The sequence below is a fragment of the Ixodes scapularis genome, unplaced genomic scaffold (assembly GCF_016920785.2).
Source record: "Ixodes scapularis isolate PalLabHiFi unplaced genomic scaffold, ASM1692078v2 PGA_scaffold3__209_contigs__length_174095766, whole genome shotgun sequence".
Lineage (NCBI taxonomy): Eukaryota > Metazoa > Arthropoda > Arachnida > Ixodida > Ixodidae > Ixodes > Ixodes scapularis.
In genome coordinates, this window is record NW_024609868.1 from 117,659,659 (window position 1) to 117,674,668 (window position 15,010).

The 15,010-nt window shown below is 43.0% G+C and overlaps 1 protein-coding gene across 1 annotated transcript in view; it reads left to right on the top strand.

Moving 5' to 3' along the window:
- Positions 1 to 15,010, top strand: part of LOC8040272 — a 112,201-nt gene that overhangs the window by 45,321 nt on the left and 51,870 nt on the right. The window contains exons 6-7 of the mRNA XM_040207081.1: positions 6,354 to 6,425; positions 11,958 to 12,153. Of these exons, the coding sequence (XP_040063015.1) occupies positions 6,354 to 6,425; positions 11,958 to 12,153 (268 nt within the window). The remainder of the gene's footprint in view (positions 1 to 6,353; positions 6,426 to 11,957; positions 12,154 to 15,010) is intronic.

The following is a 15,010-nucleotide window of genomic DNA, read 5'->3' on the forward strand; positions in this document are numbered from 1 at the left end:
TAAACGAAGAATCGGCGACTAAGAAGCGACTATGCCCGCGGATATTGGCGAAGGCGAAGCAAGCGGGTGTTTATCTTTTCAGGAGTATTATACTTCGTTAGCGCTGACGCTCAGCGATCATAGGAGTCAGAAGGGCAGTGGGCCACTAACCGCCCACTAAACACCTGCTAAAATGGTCCAACCCTCTTTAAAGCGTAAAATGTTTTTTAACTATTTACCCAATCCCCAAAATTATGTCCGTTCGTCCGCCTGTTCGTGCATTTTCCGCGCTTTTTAGCGGGGAAATTGACGTCACGTCAGCTAACGTCATGTGACGTATACACCAAGTGGAAAAGCAGATGTCATGTGGCTTTCACACCAATTAAGCTTCCCCGTTAAAAATGGTAAGAAAATTGACGGCACGTGGCCTAAACACCGATCCAGTTTCCCCGCTAAATTGAGTGGTGGAAATGGCTGGCACGTGTCATATACAGCAATTTAGTTTTTCTGCTAAATTTGGCGGGGAAATATACGTGACGTGAAGGACAATTCCCTCTCCACCTACCTCCAGCTCCCTAAGTCTCCCTCCGCCCCCTTTCTCGCCTTCTCCCCTTTCGTCGGCGATTGACGTTGGCGTTAAAACATAAACTATTTGTTTTACTGCCGTTTAATTACGACGCGCTCAGCATATGAGATAAGTGTCAGGTAGATTAAAGAGACATTAACACCACCCAAAATGTGTTTTTTTTTTAATTTTTTGTTAGGCGATTTGTTATAGTGTCGGAAGACTACCCAATTAATATTTTGCTACAGAGTAACGCATATTTTTAATAAACCCCAAAAACGCAACTGCTCAAAACCGAAACCGAAACCTGCACACGGTGGTCGGAGAAACATAGAGGAGAGTGCAGGAAGTCACGTGGCTACAACCGATCGTGCTCATTTTTCCTTCCGTACCTTTTTTTTTCTTTTTTTTATCGCACGCAGCAGACGACGTGCCTTTCGGGAACCGTTTGCCGTACGATTGCTTTGCAGTTATGTTTGTTCCGCTCGCTGTTCTGTACTTCAAGATGAGTTGCTTTGTACATGGACGAATCGGAAATGAGTAGTGAGTGCCCGTGGAGAATTCCAGTGATTGATCTGAAAAGAATAACCCCAAGATGTTTCGTGAAGAGCTGCCTCACATGTCCTGCCTCTGAAAGTGGCATTGTGCGGCAGAGTCTGCACAAGTTTCCTAAAGATCAACTGGATCGGGACAAATGGCTGGCTACGATTCCTGCAGAACAGTTACGGGCACCTCGGAAAGCGGATGCTACCTGATTTATATGCTCCTTCCATATTGTGGAAAGTAATTACATTGAGTTCGCAGGTGTTTAAAAGGGAATCCCATACCACTTAGTTCATCAACGTGTCGTCGACAACATGTGTTTTTTTCTGTGGTAATTGTAAAAAGAGAAATGTAAATATCGCAAAATGTTTACAAAAAGAAAAATTGTACGTTCATTTTAGGGATCTAACCTGCGCCCGCAGCGTTGGAAGCGACACCTTTCTACTGAGCTACTGGGGAAACTTTTGTTTCGTAGTAATGCAGCCTGTCGACTGTAGGTCTGAAAGTTTGCTGCCGATTTCCCTCCAGTAAGGGCCCTCCCGGTTCGAAGCAGGCAGTACCGCACATTGGCCACATTCGCACCTAGTAAAGAAATCGTACGCTCGTACATTCAACTCGAAGTACGCACTTCGTGCTTGACATTTGCACGCGCGATGTCTTCAGCCACGAGAAGGGGCGACGGCTCGGCGAAGTCTTGTTGCAAATCGGCTTGGTGGTCGGGCGTGTCGTACGGGATGAATACCAATTCTTTTGATCGGTCCAGAATTTATCTTTCGAAGAAAGCCAGGTTTGCTGGTACCGTGAACGACAGTAGGTCCCATGTCCGTCGTCCGCTGCCATCGCCGTCCAGCCCGCGAGCCCCGCGATACGCGATACGACGCCATGTTGAAAATTATGCAGCAAACGCGCAGAATGGTTCTCGTTCTCTGTGGAACTTTTTTTTTCAACCAAATTATTTGCAGCTTTTGAGAAGCCACAAAGGGAATGGTTTCTATATTTCTTTCTATTTTTATATTGAGTGCGCTCCTTCAATTGCCCACGACTTTGATTACATTTGGCGGTTGTGTCTAAACCTTAGAAAACGGCCCGTGACCACGGAGAAGAGAGTGAGCGCGACTCAAAGGGGCCACTTCTCGATCTGCAGTTTTCGGGCAGAAAGAAACTGAATTCCGAGCCGCCAATTCTGTTCTCGATCATTGGGCTCTCATATTTCATTTACTACCAAAAACGTCGGCCATCATACATATCCTGTCAGTGTCCCTTTAAGTGAAGTCGATCATTTTTTTCTTTGCATACACTTTGCCAAATGAAATGGAAGGGCCCCAGTGTAGTGATCACCCGTACGTTTTGCTGAAATCGAATGTCAAGCACCACTTCACGAACCTGTATAGACAGACCTTCATTGAAACTGATGCGATCTTGAATCAACTCCGCTGAACTCGGCTGATTTCCATGTAGATAGCTCCTATCCGGCATCACGTAATGCGAGCCGGGCACTCTCAAGCCGCCTGTGACATACTTTTTTCACCGAGATTGTCCCAACCTTTGTGTTGAAATAATTAAAATAAATATTTAAATTGCAACTCAAGAATTGTGACCGCACTTCTAAGACTCCAGAAATGAAACAGCTAGAGCATGGTGTACTTTCTTTAAATTCAGAAATGAACTAATCAAGCAAATGTTTCTATTCCAAAAACGATTAACAACGTCTAATACATTATTTATTTGTTTATTTATGTACTCATTTATTTATTTGTCCATACTGCCAGAATTTTATATGAACGCAAGGTTAGAAAATGCATGCAACAAAAATAACAAAAACCTAACGTACCAATTCAGTACACGCAAACTAATTGAGAAATAAATGTTTGAGTAGCTCGTCCTTAAAAATGGTAGTGATTAGAAATTGAAAACTTTTAAGAAGATTATTTCATTCGCCTTTCTGTTAGGAGGAAGGACGATTTAAATACTCTGGTTCAACACCAAGGTTCGATGATTGTTGGTTCGTGTTTGTTTCTTGTAGACCTAACTTCGTTAATTTCCGCATGATCGTTCACGCGAATTAGCAAATTACTATTATCAATATTATAAAAAAAACTTAAGTCGATCTGTTTGTCCTCGTTTCGGAAAACCAGGCACTGCTGACAGGACATATAATTCAGATATTTTTCATAAAACTGCAGCGACGCAAACCGTAATGCTTTTTTTGCACAGCCTCGAGTACATAAGAAAACAAGTTGGTGAGGGGACCCCATATAATATTAGCATATACTTGCATAGGTCAAATTATAGATAGATAAGCCTACAACTTTGTCTCTGTCGTACAGTAAGAAAGGTAGAGTAGGGGATCTTTTGTTGCTCGGTCACCTTGCGCCGTCAGGGTTGCCAGGTCCGGATGGGTTGACGGACTCTGTTGTGGGAAGCTGGCTCGGGTCTTGCCGGAGACGAAGTTACTTCCCTTGGCCGTCGACGACTAATTCGGTTCAACTTGGAAATTACTTTTCAAGAAACAATTTAATACATTTGTATCGAATGAAAATACAAAGAAAAACAATACTGCAAAAAGGGTAACTTCCCCTGAACGGGGTTGGGTGTTAGCTTATCCAAGCTCGGGAGTTGGCTGGCTCGTGTGATTACGTCCCGATTACGGGGACCAATGTCCCTCAGAATCCCACGACCTGACTGGATTACGGAGCGTCAGCCCTCGAGCCCCAGCACAAAACTAAACTCACTCGCTGAGTTTCCCATCAAAGTCACTCGTTGGTCCGTCCCCTTGTAGTGGACCGGGGAATCCTCGACGCGTCGTGAGACAGGCGTTTCCTACCGCCAGCCAATCTGCTCACTTTCTCGCCACATGGCAATTGCTTATATTACCGGTCTGCGCACATCTCACGGTCAAAGGTCGGGCTGGTTCGGATGCAAGCAAAACCATTTCTCGCAAGGCGAAGCGGACCACCGACCCCGTTTGTGGATAGCGCCGACTAATAAAGTCATCCCGCACTCGGGCGAGAAAGACTAAACCGATGTAAACGCACCGTGTAAACAGCGCCGACCAGAGCCACCGCGTTCTGGTGGTGGTGGTGGTATAACTTTATTTTCCCGGCCTGGAACGCACGCTCCGATTCTCTCAGCAGAAAACGCGCGTTCCGAACCTTGCATCGTAAAGTACGCCTGTCTCTCGAGGTCGCCCGCCAAGGAAAGTGTTTACACTAACGCCTTCCCCCCAGTCAAATCTCCCTGGTGCGAGCGGCCCACCCGCGGACCCCTCGTCGATCCTTACATGTAGCGTTTAAGTAACCACAGTTTCTGCAAAGCTTTCTGGGCGATAAAGTTTACAAGAGTGCCCCCGATTATTTCATAAGTAAATGAAACAGCAAGATATCAAAATAGATTAACTGTCACAAGTGGTCCAGGAGTAATTGAGTACGTAAAAGACTAAAGGTGAAGATCTTCGCGTAGGAGACATTTGAACACACTTCTTGAAATTCAATACCATTTTCATTTTACACACCTTGAATTAGGTGAATCGACAGTGATTCAACTCTAAGGGATCTGACAGTGTGTTTACACTAGAGAATAAGACGCAATCCTCAGCAAATAAAGGCGACTTTGCACGGGTGAATTTTCTACCTTGAAATCATTGATGAAGAATAAAAACAAGAACGGTCCCAGGACGACTCCTTGAGATACGCCAGAGAGGTGTAATATCCTGAGCAAACAAATCGCTTGATGTGGACATTACCATTATCCAGAGCATCGGATAAAATCTGTGTTAAACATTCGTTACCTAGCTTATATACCCCTATCGAACCAAAAACAACTATTGTGAATTTCTTATGAAAGCAAAGCACGACGCTTTCAGGAAACACACATAGCTTCACATGCGAAGTATTTCGGTCCCAATCCTTAAGATCCTAAATGCACTCTCACAAATATACATTGCGCTATACTCGTTTGAAATATTCCGCAACTATTATTTAGCGAACTTTAGTTCTGATAAATAATTGGGCTCAATGTGCAGAACAGGCTGACGCTGCTTCCTGCACCTCCTACCTCCTCACATGTATCCGGTACGCCGACGGTGAAAATAGACAAAATATGTTACAAAATTAACTGCAAATGTCGTTGTGTACATATTGATGGCATGAAATTAGATTGTAATTGTAATCATCGGGAGGCGCTTTAGAAAATAAGGTGAGGAACGCGATGAAACGCGACGAAAAACCCGAATGCAACGCCTTCGACAAGGTACACAGGGGAGAGACGAGCGACGAATTAAAGCCACCTTATGGCGGCTGCGTCACGTGGTTCCAAGATGGCAGCGTTCATGCGATGGAGGCTGAAAAGGTCTATCTCTCCCCATTCTCCTACGGTGTTTTCCCTCTCCCTCCCTTCCCTTTTATTCCCTTCTTTTCCTCTCTATTTTCTCATCCTTCTCGCTTCTACCAATCCCTCTCCTCACCCTCCTAGTGTGCCCTGTCTTCCTCTCCATTTGCCTCCCCCCCCCCCCCCCTCGCCCACGCAAACACACATGGTCAAGTGACATACCAAATACGTTTCCACAAAACGGATAAAAATAAAGGGTCTTTAATCCCGCAACGATTGTTTAATATCGACCAAGCAATTGAAACAATCGCACTATGAACTACATCTCATGTTGTATAGGACTTTGATGTAAAACCTAGCTGTTAATTTATGTTAGTCGTATTCTGAGTCGGTTAAGGCGATCAAGCTCTAAAGTGAAAAATCAGTAACTGACGTAGGCGTTCCGAAACCCCGTCTCGGAATCAAAAAGTGACAGAACCTTCTTTCAAGTCCATGTGGACGTTTTAGCAATCTACGAGTATATGTAGAATTATTTTCCTATGTTTATCAACAAAATGTCTCACGCTAAATACACAAGGGAAAGGAAAAATCTATGTTTTCTTCGTGGCGATGGTACATTTCTATTTGGATTTTTCCAAGTGTTCGCGACAGTTTTTTTTAGAATTCAGGAACGTCACGGGTTACGGCTTTGAAATGGGTGCTGGTTTTACAATACTAAATGAATCACACGTAAATTAATGAATGTAAGAAAACGACTTGCGCATGTAATATGAAGGGCTGCACTCTTTTATCTTGCGGATGCTTGAACATCCATGTCGGAATGTTCTAATCGTTAGTTAGCAAGACGGCCATTTATACGAGGCTTCGGGGAAGCATGAACAATTCATTACATTGTTTCAAACCTCAATTTTTCACACAGTTTTGCAATTGGTATTTTCAGATTTCAGCCATTTCCCTGGATACCTCTCAAACAGACAAGAAGGAACAAAGTGTACCAGACGACGATGAAGCCGTACGTTTTTGACCTTGTTCTGTTCAAACGCGTGGGAGCCTGCCTGATGCTCGTCAGGAAGGCTGCGTTAAAACTATCTTATTTCACTAGATCGAGCAAAAACTTCGTTTGTCATCGGAGAGATATTAACCATAATTATTTTCAAAGCTGTTTCCAGCCAAAAATGGAATTTATTTCCCTGCTCCTAGATTTGCAAAAACACTTGCCTTATTACGTGTCATATGGAAGGGGGAGGGGGGGGGGGAGAGGCCATGCGGTTGCCTTTTGTGACGGCCCGCCAGACAACCATACTTCTTTTCATTTACTTGGGACACTCGGCAAATTGCTCTTAATTCACCCAATATTGAGAAGGGAAAGTCCATCCAGATGTGGATACTTAAAAACATCACCTTTTTTTTCTGATGATAGCATGGCTTAACCAGTACAGTTATCATACGTATTTTCTTTTCTGCTGAATTACAGCATCTCTAAGCAGATTTTTATAGAAAGAATTGTTAAAATGTTCAAAATTAAGCATTGAGCTTGACATGACAGCGTGCGCGGCCCTCTTCACGATGTGTCTGATTTTATTTTATTTTATTTTTTTAAATTGTATTCACTTTTCTAGAAAGAAAAGGTTTTGCAGTCACCAGAGTCTAGGACGTGCTGTCACCTCATGACTACACGCACGCACTTGTCTGTTAGCTGGTGCCGCACACCTGTTTTTGATAATGCGGCTAGCATATATCAACCCGTCTCTTCAAGTATGGTTCGACAGCTTCTGTCGAGCATTCTTACGGACGCGTGCTGACCAAGTTTAAACTCTTTTTTTTTTTTGTACTTCCCCTTTTTCGCACCGAACGGGTGGGAAAGTAGTTTGCCACATCATGGCTTTTGGTCGAAAAAAAAAAAAGATAAAATTTTCATAACTTCATTAATTGCCTTACTCGACCCGACGAATTAAGGCTATAGATTTTTTTTTTCAAGTCTTCGCTAATGATTTATAATAATTTTTAAAGCTTTCGCTGAGACGCACACCACAAATTTTTCGCGATTTTTAGTCAGCTAGAACAAACACACAATAGGTCGTAGTCCGTAGCAGGTGTATCACTCGTTTCAGGGATATTAAAGTGTCACGGAATTACTACGCGTCGATCTTACAGGCCTTGGTAGTGGAGGTGATATCGCAAGCTTCACGCCGGCAGTGCGAATAAATAGGCATCGGAACTCGATTTCACATTCAGAGGCGTAGTAAAAAAAGTCCGGCTTCTCGCGTAGTATTACTAATTTCCCTTTTCCTGTAGAGTATTAAGATATGTGTAGGTGCATTTTTCATTGTATACATGTTATCTTATCAAGACGTACAGGTTTCAACCGCCAAGAGCAACTCTGCTTCCTCCGACAACCAAATCTCGCAAGAACTACTTCGCGCGGCGTATAAACAACTCGCAAAACTTCATTTTTATTTTAGGTGAAAACAAACTCCGAGAGCCAGAAACCGCGAATTGTTTTGTGAAAGTATTTGTTCGCCAGTTTGAAAAATGAAAAAAAAAAAAAAAAAAAAAAAACTTGGAAGTGATAAACATGCCAGCACTCACAGAACAGAGTGGAGTAAAATAGGTTACGCGATGACACTTTTATTAATGACAAATCATTAACTGTCATGGAGCGAAGCCGGCTTTGTCAGTCCAGGGAAAACGTCACCTAAATTCCCATTGGCTGCGACGCTTCATATCAGGTGCTTCGTCACAGAAGCCGGCGGGGTGCTCAATGTCAAAGCGGAAGCGCCTCAGAAATAAAAAAAGAGCACAGCAACGCACATTCATTGTCACGGAACCCGTAGAGCCGGCGGGTGTGCCGCGCCTGCGCAGTGGGGGAGCGTGATGTCACCGCCGGAGAGCCGTGTGAAAATGGAAGAAGTGGCGTGCTGCTTCGAGCAATGCGCTGCGTGTAGGAAGGCTTTCGCATTCCTACACGCAGCGCATTCCTACACTTAAGACTCCGTAAGTGTAGTTCGACCAATGTGCTGGGTGTAGGAATGCTTTCGGATTCCTACGCTTAAAACGTCTTACGTCTAGGAATGCTCTCGCATTCCTACGCGTAAGGAGTCTTAAGTGTATCTGCCGAATTTTTTTAAGTGTTTACTATATACGCGAAATGTTATCAGGTTTGGCTTGCCCATTTTCTACTTTGTGAGTCATTCCTTTCTTGGTTTCATCACGTTCGAATGTTAATAGGAGGAGCACCCTGTTCACTGTCATAGTTGCCGTACTGCTGAAAAGCGCTCGATAGTCTATTTTAATTATCCAGAACTTTAGTTATGTGGTAGAGAACAGTACACTAACACCCCTAAGCTTTAACACTTCAGCTCCAAAAGTGTTCGCACATTACAGCTACCCGTAACCCAACTTCAAGCCTCGATGAAATGTATTTACCCTAATACATTTCCCAAGACGAACATAAGGCATGAAACAGGACTTAGCGTGTTACCCAAACAACGGATGAAGCGACGGCATAAAGCAAGCTGACGACCCGGGGAACCTACGTCATCTGCTCTGTCTCCCCTAACCTCTACGTCATAAACAATTATAACTATAGCTAGTGAAGCGCCCTTTGTATTTTGCGGTCGCTGCCAATAAGGTTTCACGCATTTCGTATTTGCTCTAAGATTTTTCATTTTGTACTAAATCGGCCAGCGGTCCTTAGCTCCCACGAGCTCGGGGGTCATCACATATCTCTAAGGCGTAGGTTCAATGGATCTAAATCAAGTTTTAATAAACCCCAAAAGTGCGCTTTGCGTGGGACGACAATGTAGTTTACAAAAATGTACCAATGGCTCCATAACGAGTTCAGTCTTTTTCAAACTCAAGTGAAAAAAGTGGTATTGGGGACCTTTTGAGTATTTGATTCAGGAAAAGTAGGAATTTCAGCAAATTCAAAACAATTTTTCTTTATTTTTTTAATCATGCTTTCTAATGACTCGCAGCAATATTTTACCTTGAATTTAAAAAAAAATAACTTCCTTTCAGTCATGGGAAACTTTTTATTGGTAAATTATGAGACAAGTACTTACTTCAAAGATTTCAGAAAATAAATGCGCGTCTGAGTCTCACTTTCATGGTAAATTATACGGCCATAGCGTGCAGAGCTGATTTTTACGATCTGCTTCAAGAGCGGTAGTTCCATGTGGCCCCGAGCTGTAAAAATGTCCTTACGAATAAAAGTACGCGAGAGTATCTTTCACGCGAAAATAGCAATGATGATTTGTCATTTGGAATTATGTTTATGTCATCAAAACCCTCCGCATATCGCCTTATTTGGGACAAACACATTCCTAAGCTGGCTTTTCGCCATGCTCTTTATATACTATAGAGTGGTCACAGTCTATAATGCTGTAAAACGAGCCGGAAAAGTAGGTGCCTGCACATAGAGCTCAAATTTTCACCAAGAAAGAGCTGAGTGGAGCAGTTTAGGTTGCTATGTTCTAGGGTATAACTTCCCTTCTGTAAACATATTGCACCAAAATCTTGCCAGGACCACGGAGGACAGGATAGCCTACGACTGAGTTAGCGACGACGGCAATAGGCGGCACCATCTGCCGATAGGCGCCGCGAGTAGACGACAGACTGTGTTATCTGTAGAGCCCTGCATATCCGCGGATTACCCCCTGATCATCAGCAAATATTCGCAGTAAACTTCAGCTGCGAATAAAAATGAATCAGATTTGTCGGATTCCGGATGCGGATGCGGGGCTGCACATCCAGATCTGATGTAGATATCCGCGGGTCCGGACCTATATTTTTGCCGAGGCTTCCGATACACGTATGCGACCTCATAGAGTAGAGTGAATGACTGAGTGATACTATGAAGTGTATCATCGAATGCGTTGCGGGAGCCAAATACTTTAAGATGAAACGTGCCAATCGGGAAAAAAGTTGTTCTTTGCATCAAGAAAGATTTCATTTTCACCAAAGATTGCTTCAGAACGTTCTATCTCGCCAAAAATGCTGTCCCTAGAAAAACAAAATGCCGGAGCATGAGTCGTCCTGTTTGGCAGGGAAAGAACGCAAAAGGTTCTTTGGGCGAAAAAATCCCTAAGCGTACAAGCCACAAAAAAGTGGAAGAGGACTGCATGTGGCTTCTTGACCTACAGGTAGATTGAGGAGACTAAATTCGAAACTCTGAATTGATGGAACTTGCTCCAGCACAAGTTTGCGCAGCTCATTCTTGTAATGCAGTTCACGGGTGCCACCCCTGCATCAAGTGCACCAATAGTCAGAAACTTCACATTAGCGGGTATTATTTTAAGAAAGAGGAGCCAGTCTGCATCCTTTCATGAGGGCGATATCATGTTTGTTCTAGGCACTTTAGTTTTATGTACACAGCAACCTCGACAAGTGAAACGTTGAGTGTGTGTGTGTGTGTTATTTTTTTTTTTGACAGTTGGCATTGAGTTGTTTTTAGTATAAGATTCCCAGCATGCTGCTGAGAATTCACTTTTAAAACTGAAATCGATAGGAGGTGTTACAAATGAATTATGTGATGTTTTTCCAGTGGTGTACCCGCGCCTTACCACATGTACATACACGAGTATTTTGCTGCTGCCAGTGAGCGCGTTTGCTCTCGCAGTTTTGTATTGTTTGGTTTAAGAAGAATAACACACTGTTTTTGTCTGTGCTCTGTTCATTTTCAAGTTTATAAAATATGTCTTGCTTATAGTGGGTTTTACAAATCAAAGAGAAAAATAAATATATATTTTGTTTCTGTTTGAGCACATATTTTGAACCTAGTGTCAGTGACACGGACTCCCAATTCCATCTCATAACTGCCGTCGTCTTTTGAGTGATGCGAAGTGTCCCTGGAAGGATGATCGCTTATTTGATAAATACTATAAAACAGACTACGATAAAATGATTTCAGCGTATCGTGACACGAAGAGTGTTCTGTAACAAAAATAGACCCAGATGCTTATTTTTTTTTTTTTTTTTAATTTTTATCCACGCTTGATTTTACGAAGTAAAATGACTGCCCGGATTGAGAGTCAGATGCGGTTACGAATTTAGCGAACGCGGTTCGGATACGCATACAAACTCCGCGCATGCGGATCAGATGTGGATAAAATTATTTAATCACATTGCGCATGCTGTTCAACTGCGAATACGACGTCTGCGGATGCGGATCGGATACTAACGATGAAACTGTTTTCCGCGCAGGGCTCTAGCCCTCTGCTTACACCCTTAATGGGGAGTTGGCGCCTTTTGCAACCACCATCGCTAACTCGGTTGTCTGCGAGTCCGCTCGCCATTGACACTGGCAAGTGTTTGGTCTAGTTTTTTTCACAGAAAGCAAGCTATACCTTAAAATTTTACCTGCCGGTTTAGTCCGCCGCTCCAATTCGTATTTGGTGAAAGTTCGAAATTTTTTTCTGCAGGCACCGGGTCTCCTGATAGTTTTTCAGCGTAAGATGTGCTGGTGGCCGCCCTATAATAATGTGACCTTCGTCACCGTCGATGACCGTCGCCTAACTCTATCCCGTCGCATTTTCTTGTACAGATCGCGAGTAACAAAGTATCTCTGAGTGCACAAGACGTCCTCATTAATGTGACGGCCAAACAAGATGCGGCGTCAGCGTACCACATAACGATTCATAAGGTGAATCCATCGTCAAATGTATCGGTTCGTGTGAAGAGCTGTGCCATGGGAAAATGCACGCCTGGAATTGCGACGCCCATCTTCAAACAATCAGACTGTAAGTTGAATCAGTTTTTATTTGTCAGTATGACCCGCAATACTCTCTAGAATTGTAAATAAGAGTTCTTCATTTCTAAATGCTACCAGAACTAGTACAGAAAATATCTTTATCTTTTTCTTAATTTTTGAACTCCATTATCTGGAAGCCCAGATACCTCGTAGCATACGCTAAAAGCTTTGAAAAAAAAAAAAAAAAAAAATATATATATATATATATATATATATATATATATATATATATATATATATATATATATATATATATATATATATATATATATATATATATATATATATATATATATATATATATATACTACATATAAGATTTTGACTCCGAAAATGTACCTATTTCAATTCCAGTTTCAATAAGAATGGGCAGCACGATTTAAATAAAACATTTTTTCAGTGGCTTTTTATATTGAATTTAAAAGACTAAACATATTCTCGTGGAAATTATCATGCTCGTAACCTAACGGTGTTAGAGGAGCAACAAGGCATGTAGTTTCGCTTGTTGGTGGAAAATACTGTTTGGTGGGAACAGCGCAAAAACAAAACAAAAAGACGTAGGACCAGGACAAAGAAACACAGAGACAGGGCGCTGACTTACAACTGAAAGTTTATTGCTCTGCAAAAAGAGAAATAAACTTTCAGTTGTAAGTCAGCGCCCTATCTCTGTGTTTCATCGTTTTGGTCCTACGTCCTTATTGCGCTGTTCCCACCAAACAGTATGTTAGAGGATATTTACATATATCACGTCTTTTATATTATACTCTTCTTACACCGCCACTAAATATATATTACATCTTTCGCATATTCCTACAAGAAAGGGTTCATAAATTACTATTGTTAATAGCGTTATTTTCAATCGAAATGTTGTTTTCTTACGAACCTCGGCTTGATTTTTATCAACCGGCTTTTAAAAATTATTTGAGTCTTTTCCAATATTTCAAACAAATACATTCGGCAGTTTGTTATTTTTATTTTATCGATTTAAGTATAGCAGGTTTTAACGTGCAACAGTGGCTCGCCTGCACTGCATGCAAGGCGGTCATAATATGGAGGAGGTGGCGTCCCTGTGCTTCATATATGGAGCGAAGTGTAACAGAAGTAACCGAGGCCGCAAAGTCTCCCCCTAGTTGTTTTTATACTGATGTCTTTTTCTTCGACTTGAAAGTCTTTTCACCTTTTGACGGTCGTGGCCGTAGATTTAAAGCGGTGATTGCACATTCGAAAGTCAGCGCTTACTACGCAAAACTGCACGCACTGCGGACGGTGGTTGTATTTGCTATGACTTTTTGGGAACAATAAACATTAAATTCGCACGGTGTTTTCCTTTGCTGAGCTATTTATAGTTTTCCAATTAGACGCTCTATGCACGTGATGCTCACTTCACATACGTGCCAATGGGAGCACTGGTTCTTCCGATTTAGACTTCAAACACTTTTTCGGGATTGAATTCGAGGGATGAGAGCTCAACGTTCGACAAAGAAGCTCTGTAAAGTACGTCAGGTTATGCATCTGAAGCCACTGGAATATCATGTAAGTGGACGCGCAAAAATAAATCGGAAGGAAGAAAAATGACAATTATTCGCCTTCAAATTTTTTATCTGATGCTTCTTAATTTATCCTAAGCAGCTTGAAAACACGTTAAATTAAAAAAAAAAAACTGTATATCGACCATTTCTACAGCAGAGCTGTTAAGGGGCAGTTTCCCAAGGATCGTGTCCCCCGCAAAAAAATAAAGACACCGAACTCTCGGCACCTACCGCCATCTATGAGCGACGGCGGCAAGCCACATCTGGTTGCCGCCGTCGCTCATAGATGGCGGCAGCCTTTCCACTCTGGCTTGACGACTTGCGACCGGCTATTACTTTCCATTGTACACCTCCGCTGGTCTTCATTCTTCACTAGAGAGTAAAGGCTGGAAGTTTTTTTTCTATTTTTTTAAACAAAACTCGACCACTGGAACACATCTTTCGTGGGAAAAAATAAACTCGAGCGTAGACGGGCTAATCTTCCCACACGAAACTCTCAGGTGTTTCAAGCTTCATGTTTCTTTATTCCTCTTACCAATCAATATAACCAGCTTGCCTATTGGCAAGCTCACTGTAATTTAGTAACCTCAGTTAATGGCGCCGCCAAGTACGCAGATAACCGCGTTATTTTGCCGTGTAAAGGGCCGCCCACACTAGCGAGAAAACGCGCCCGGCGCGCCGATAAATCGGTTAAGCGGGAAGATAAAGGGCGTGTCTCCGCACGCGCTCGTGGCGCTGACTGTGCTTCGGCGACATTTTGTTACTTGCCGCGATCGGCGTGCCACGCGCGTTTTCTCGCTAGTGTGGGCGGCCCTTTATACGGCTGTTTGCTCATATGTACATGGCGGCGGCTCTAGACATCGCGCCGGGAGTGCCGTCTAGAGCGAGTCGTCATAGCGCGGCTTTAGAAAGCGAGCGTGTCATGTGCCGTATGCACGAACGAAGAGAATGGCACCGGGCTGAGAAAGCTGTACAAGTCCTGCTTCCAGCACGCGTTTGCCGCCTTCCCTCGCAATGGGAACTCGTGTGCGTATCTACACTTGTTTTGTTGCGTCGATAGCATCGAAATCCAGCCGTGACAGCGGGTGGATGAAGAACATCACAGGCACGGAGCAGACGTAGTCTAAAGCGCGAGACACATGTGCGACAAACCTGCCCGATCCGACGCAAGTGCTCGTGTCCTCAGTCACACTATCATGAAAAATTGTTCTGCAAAGTAATCTGGTGTTGCACCAAGCGCCCAAAATTTTAAACTCTCCTGCAGATCTGGTGACAATGCCAACAACTCTAATGTTCAAAAACAAAAACAAACAACAT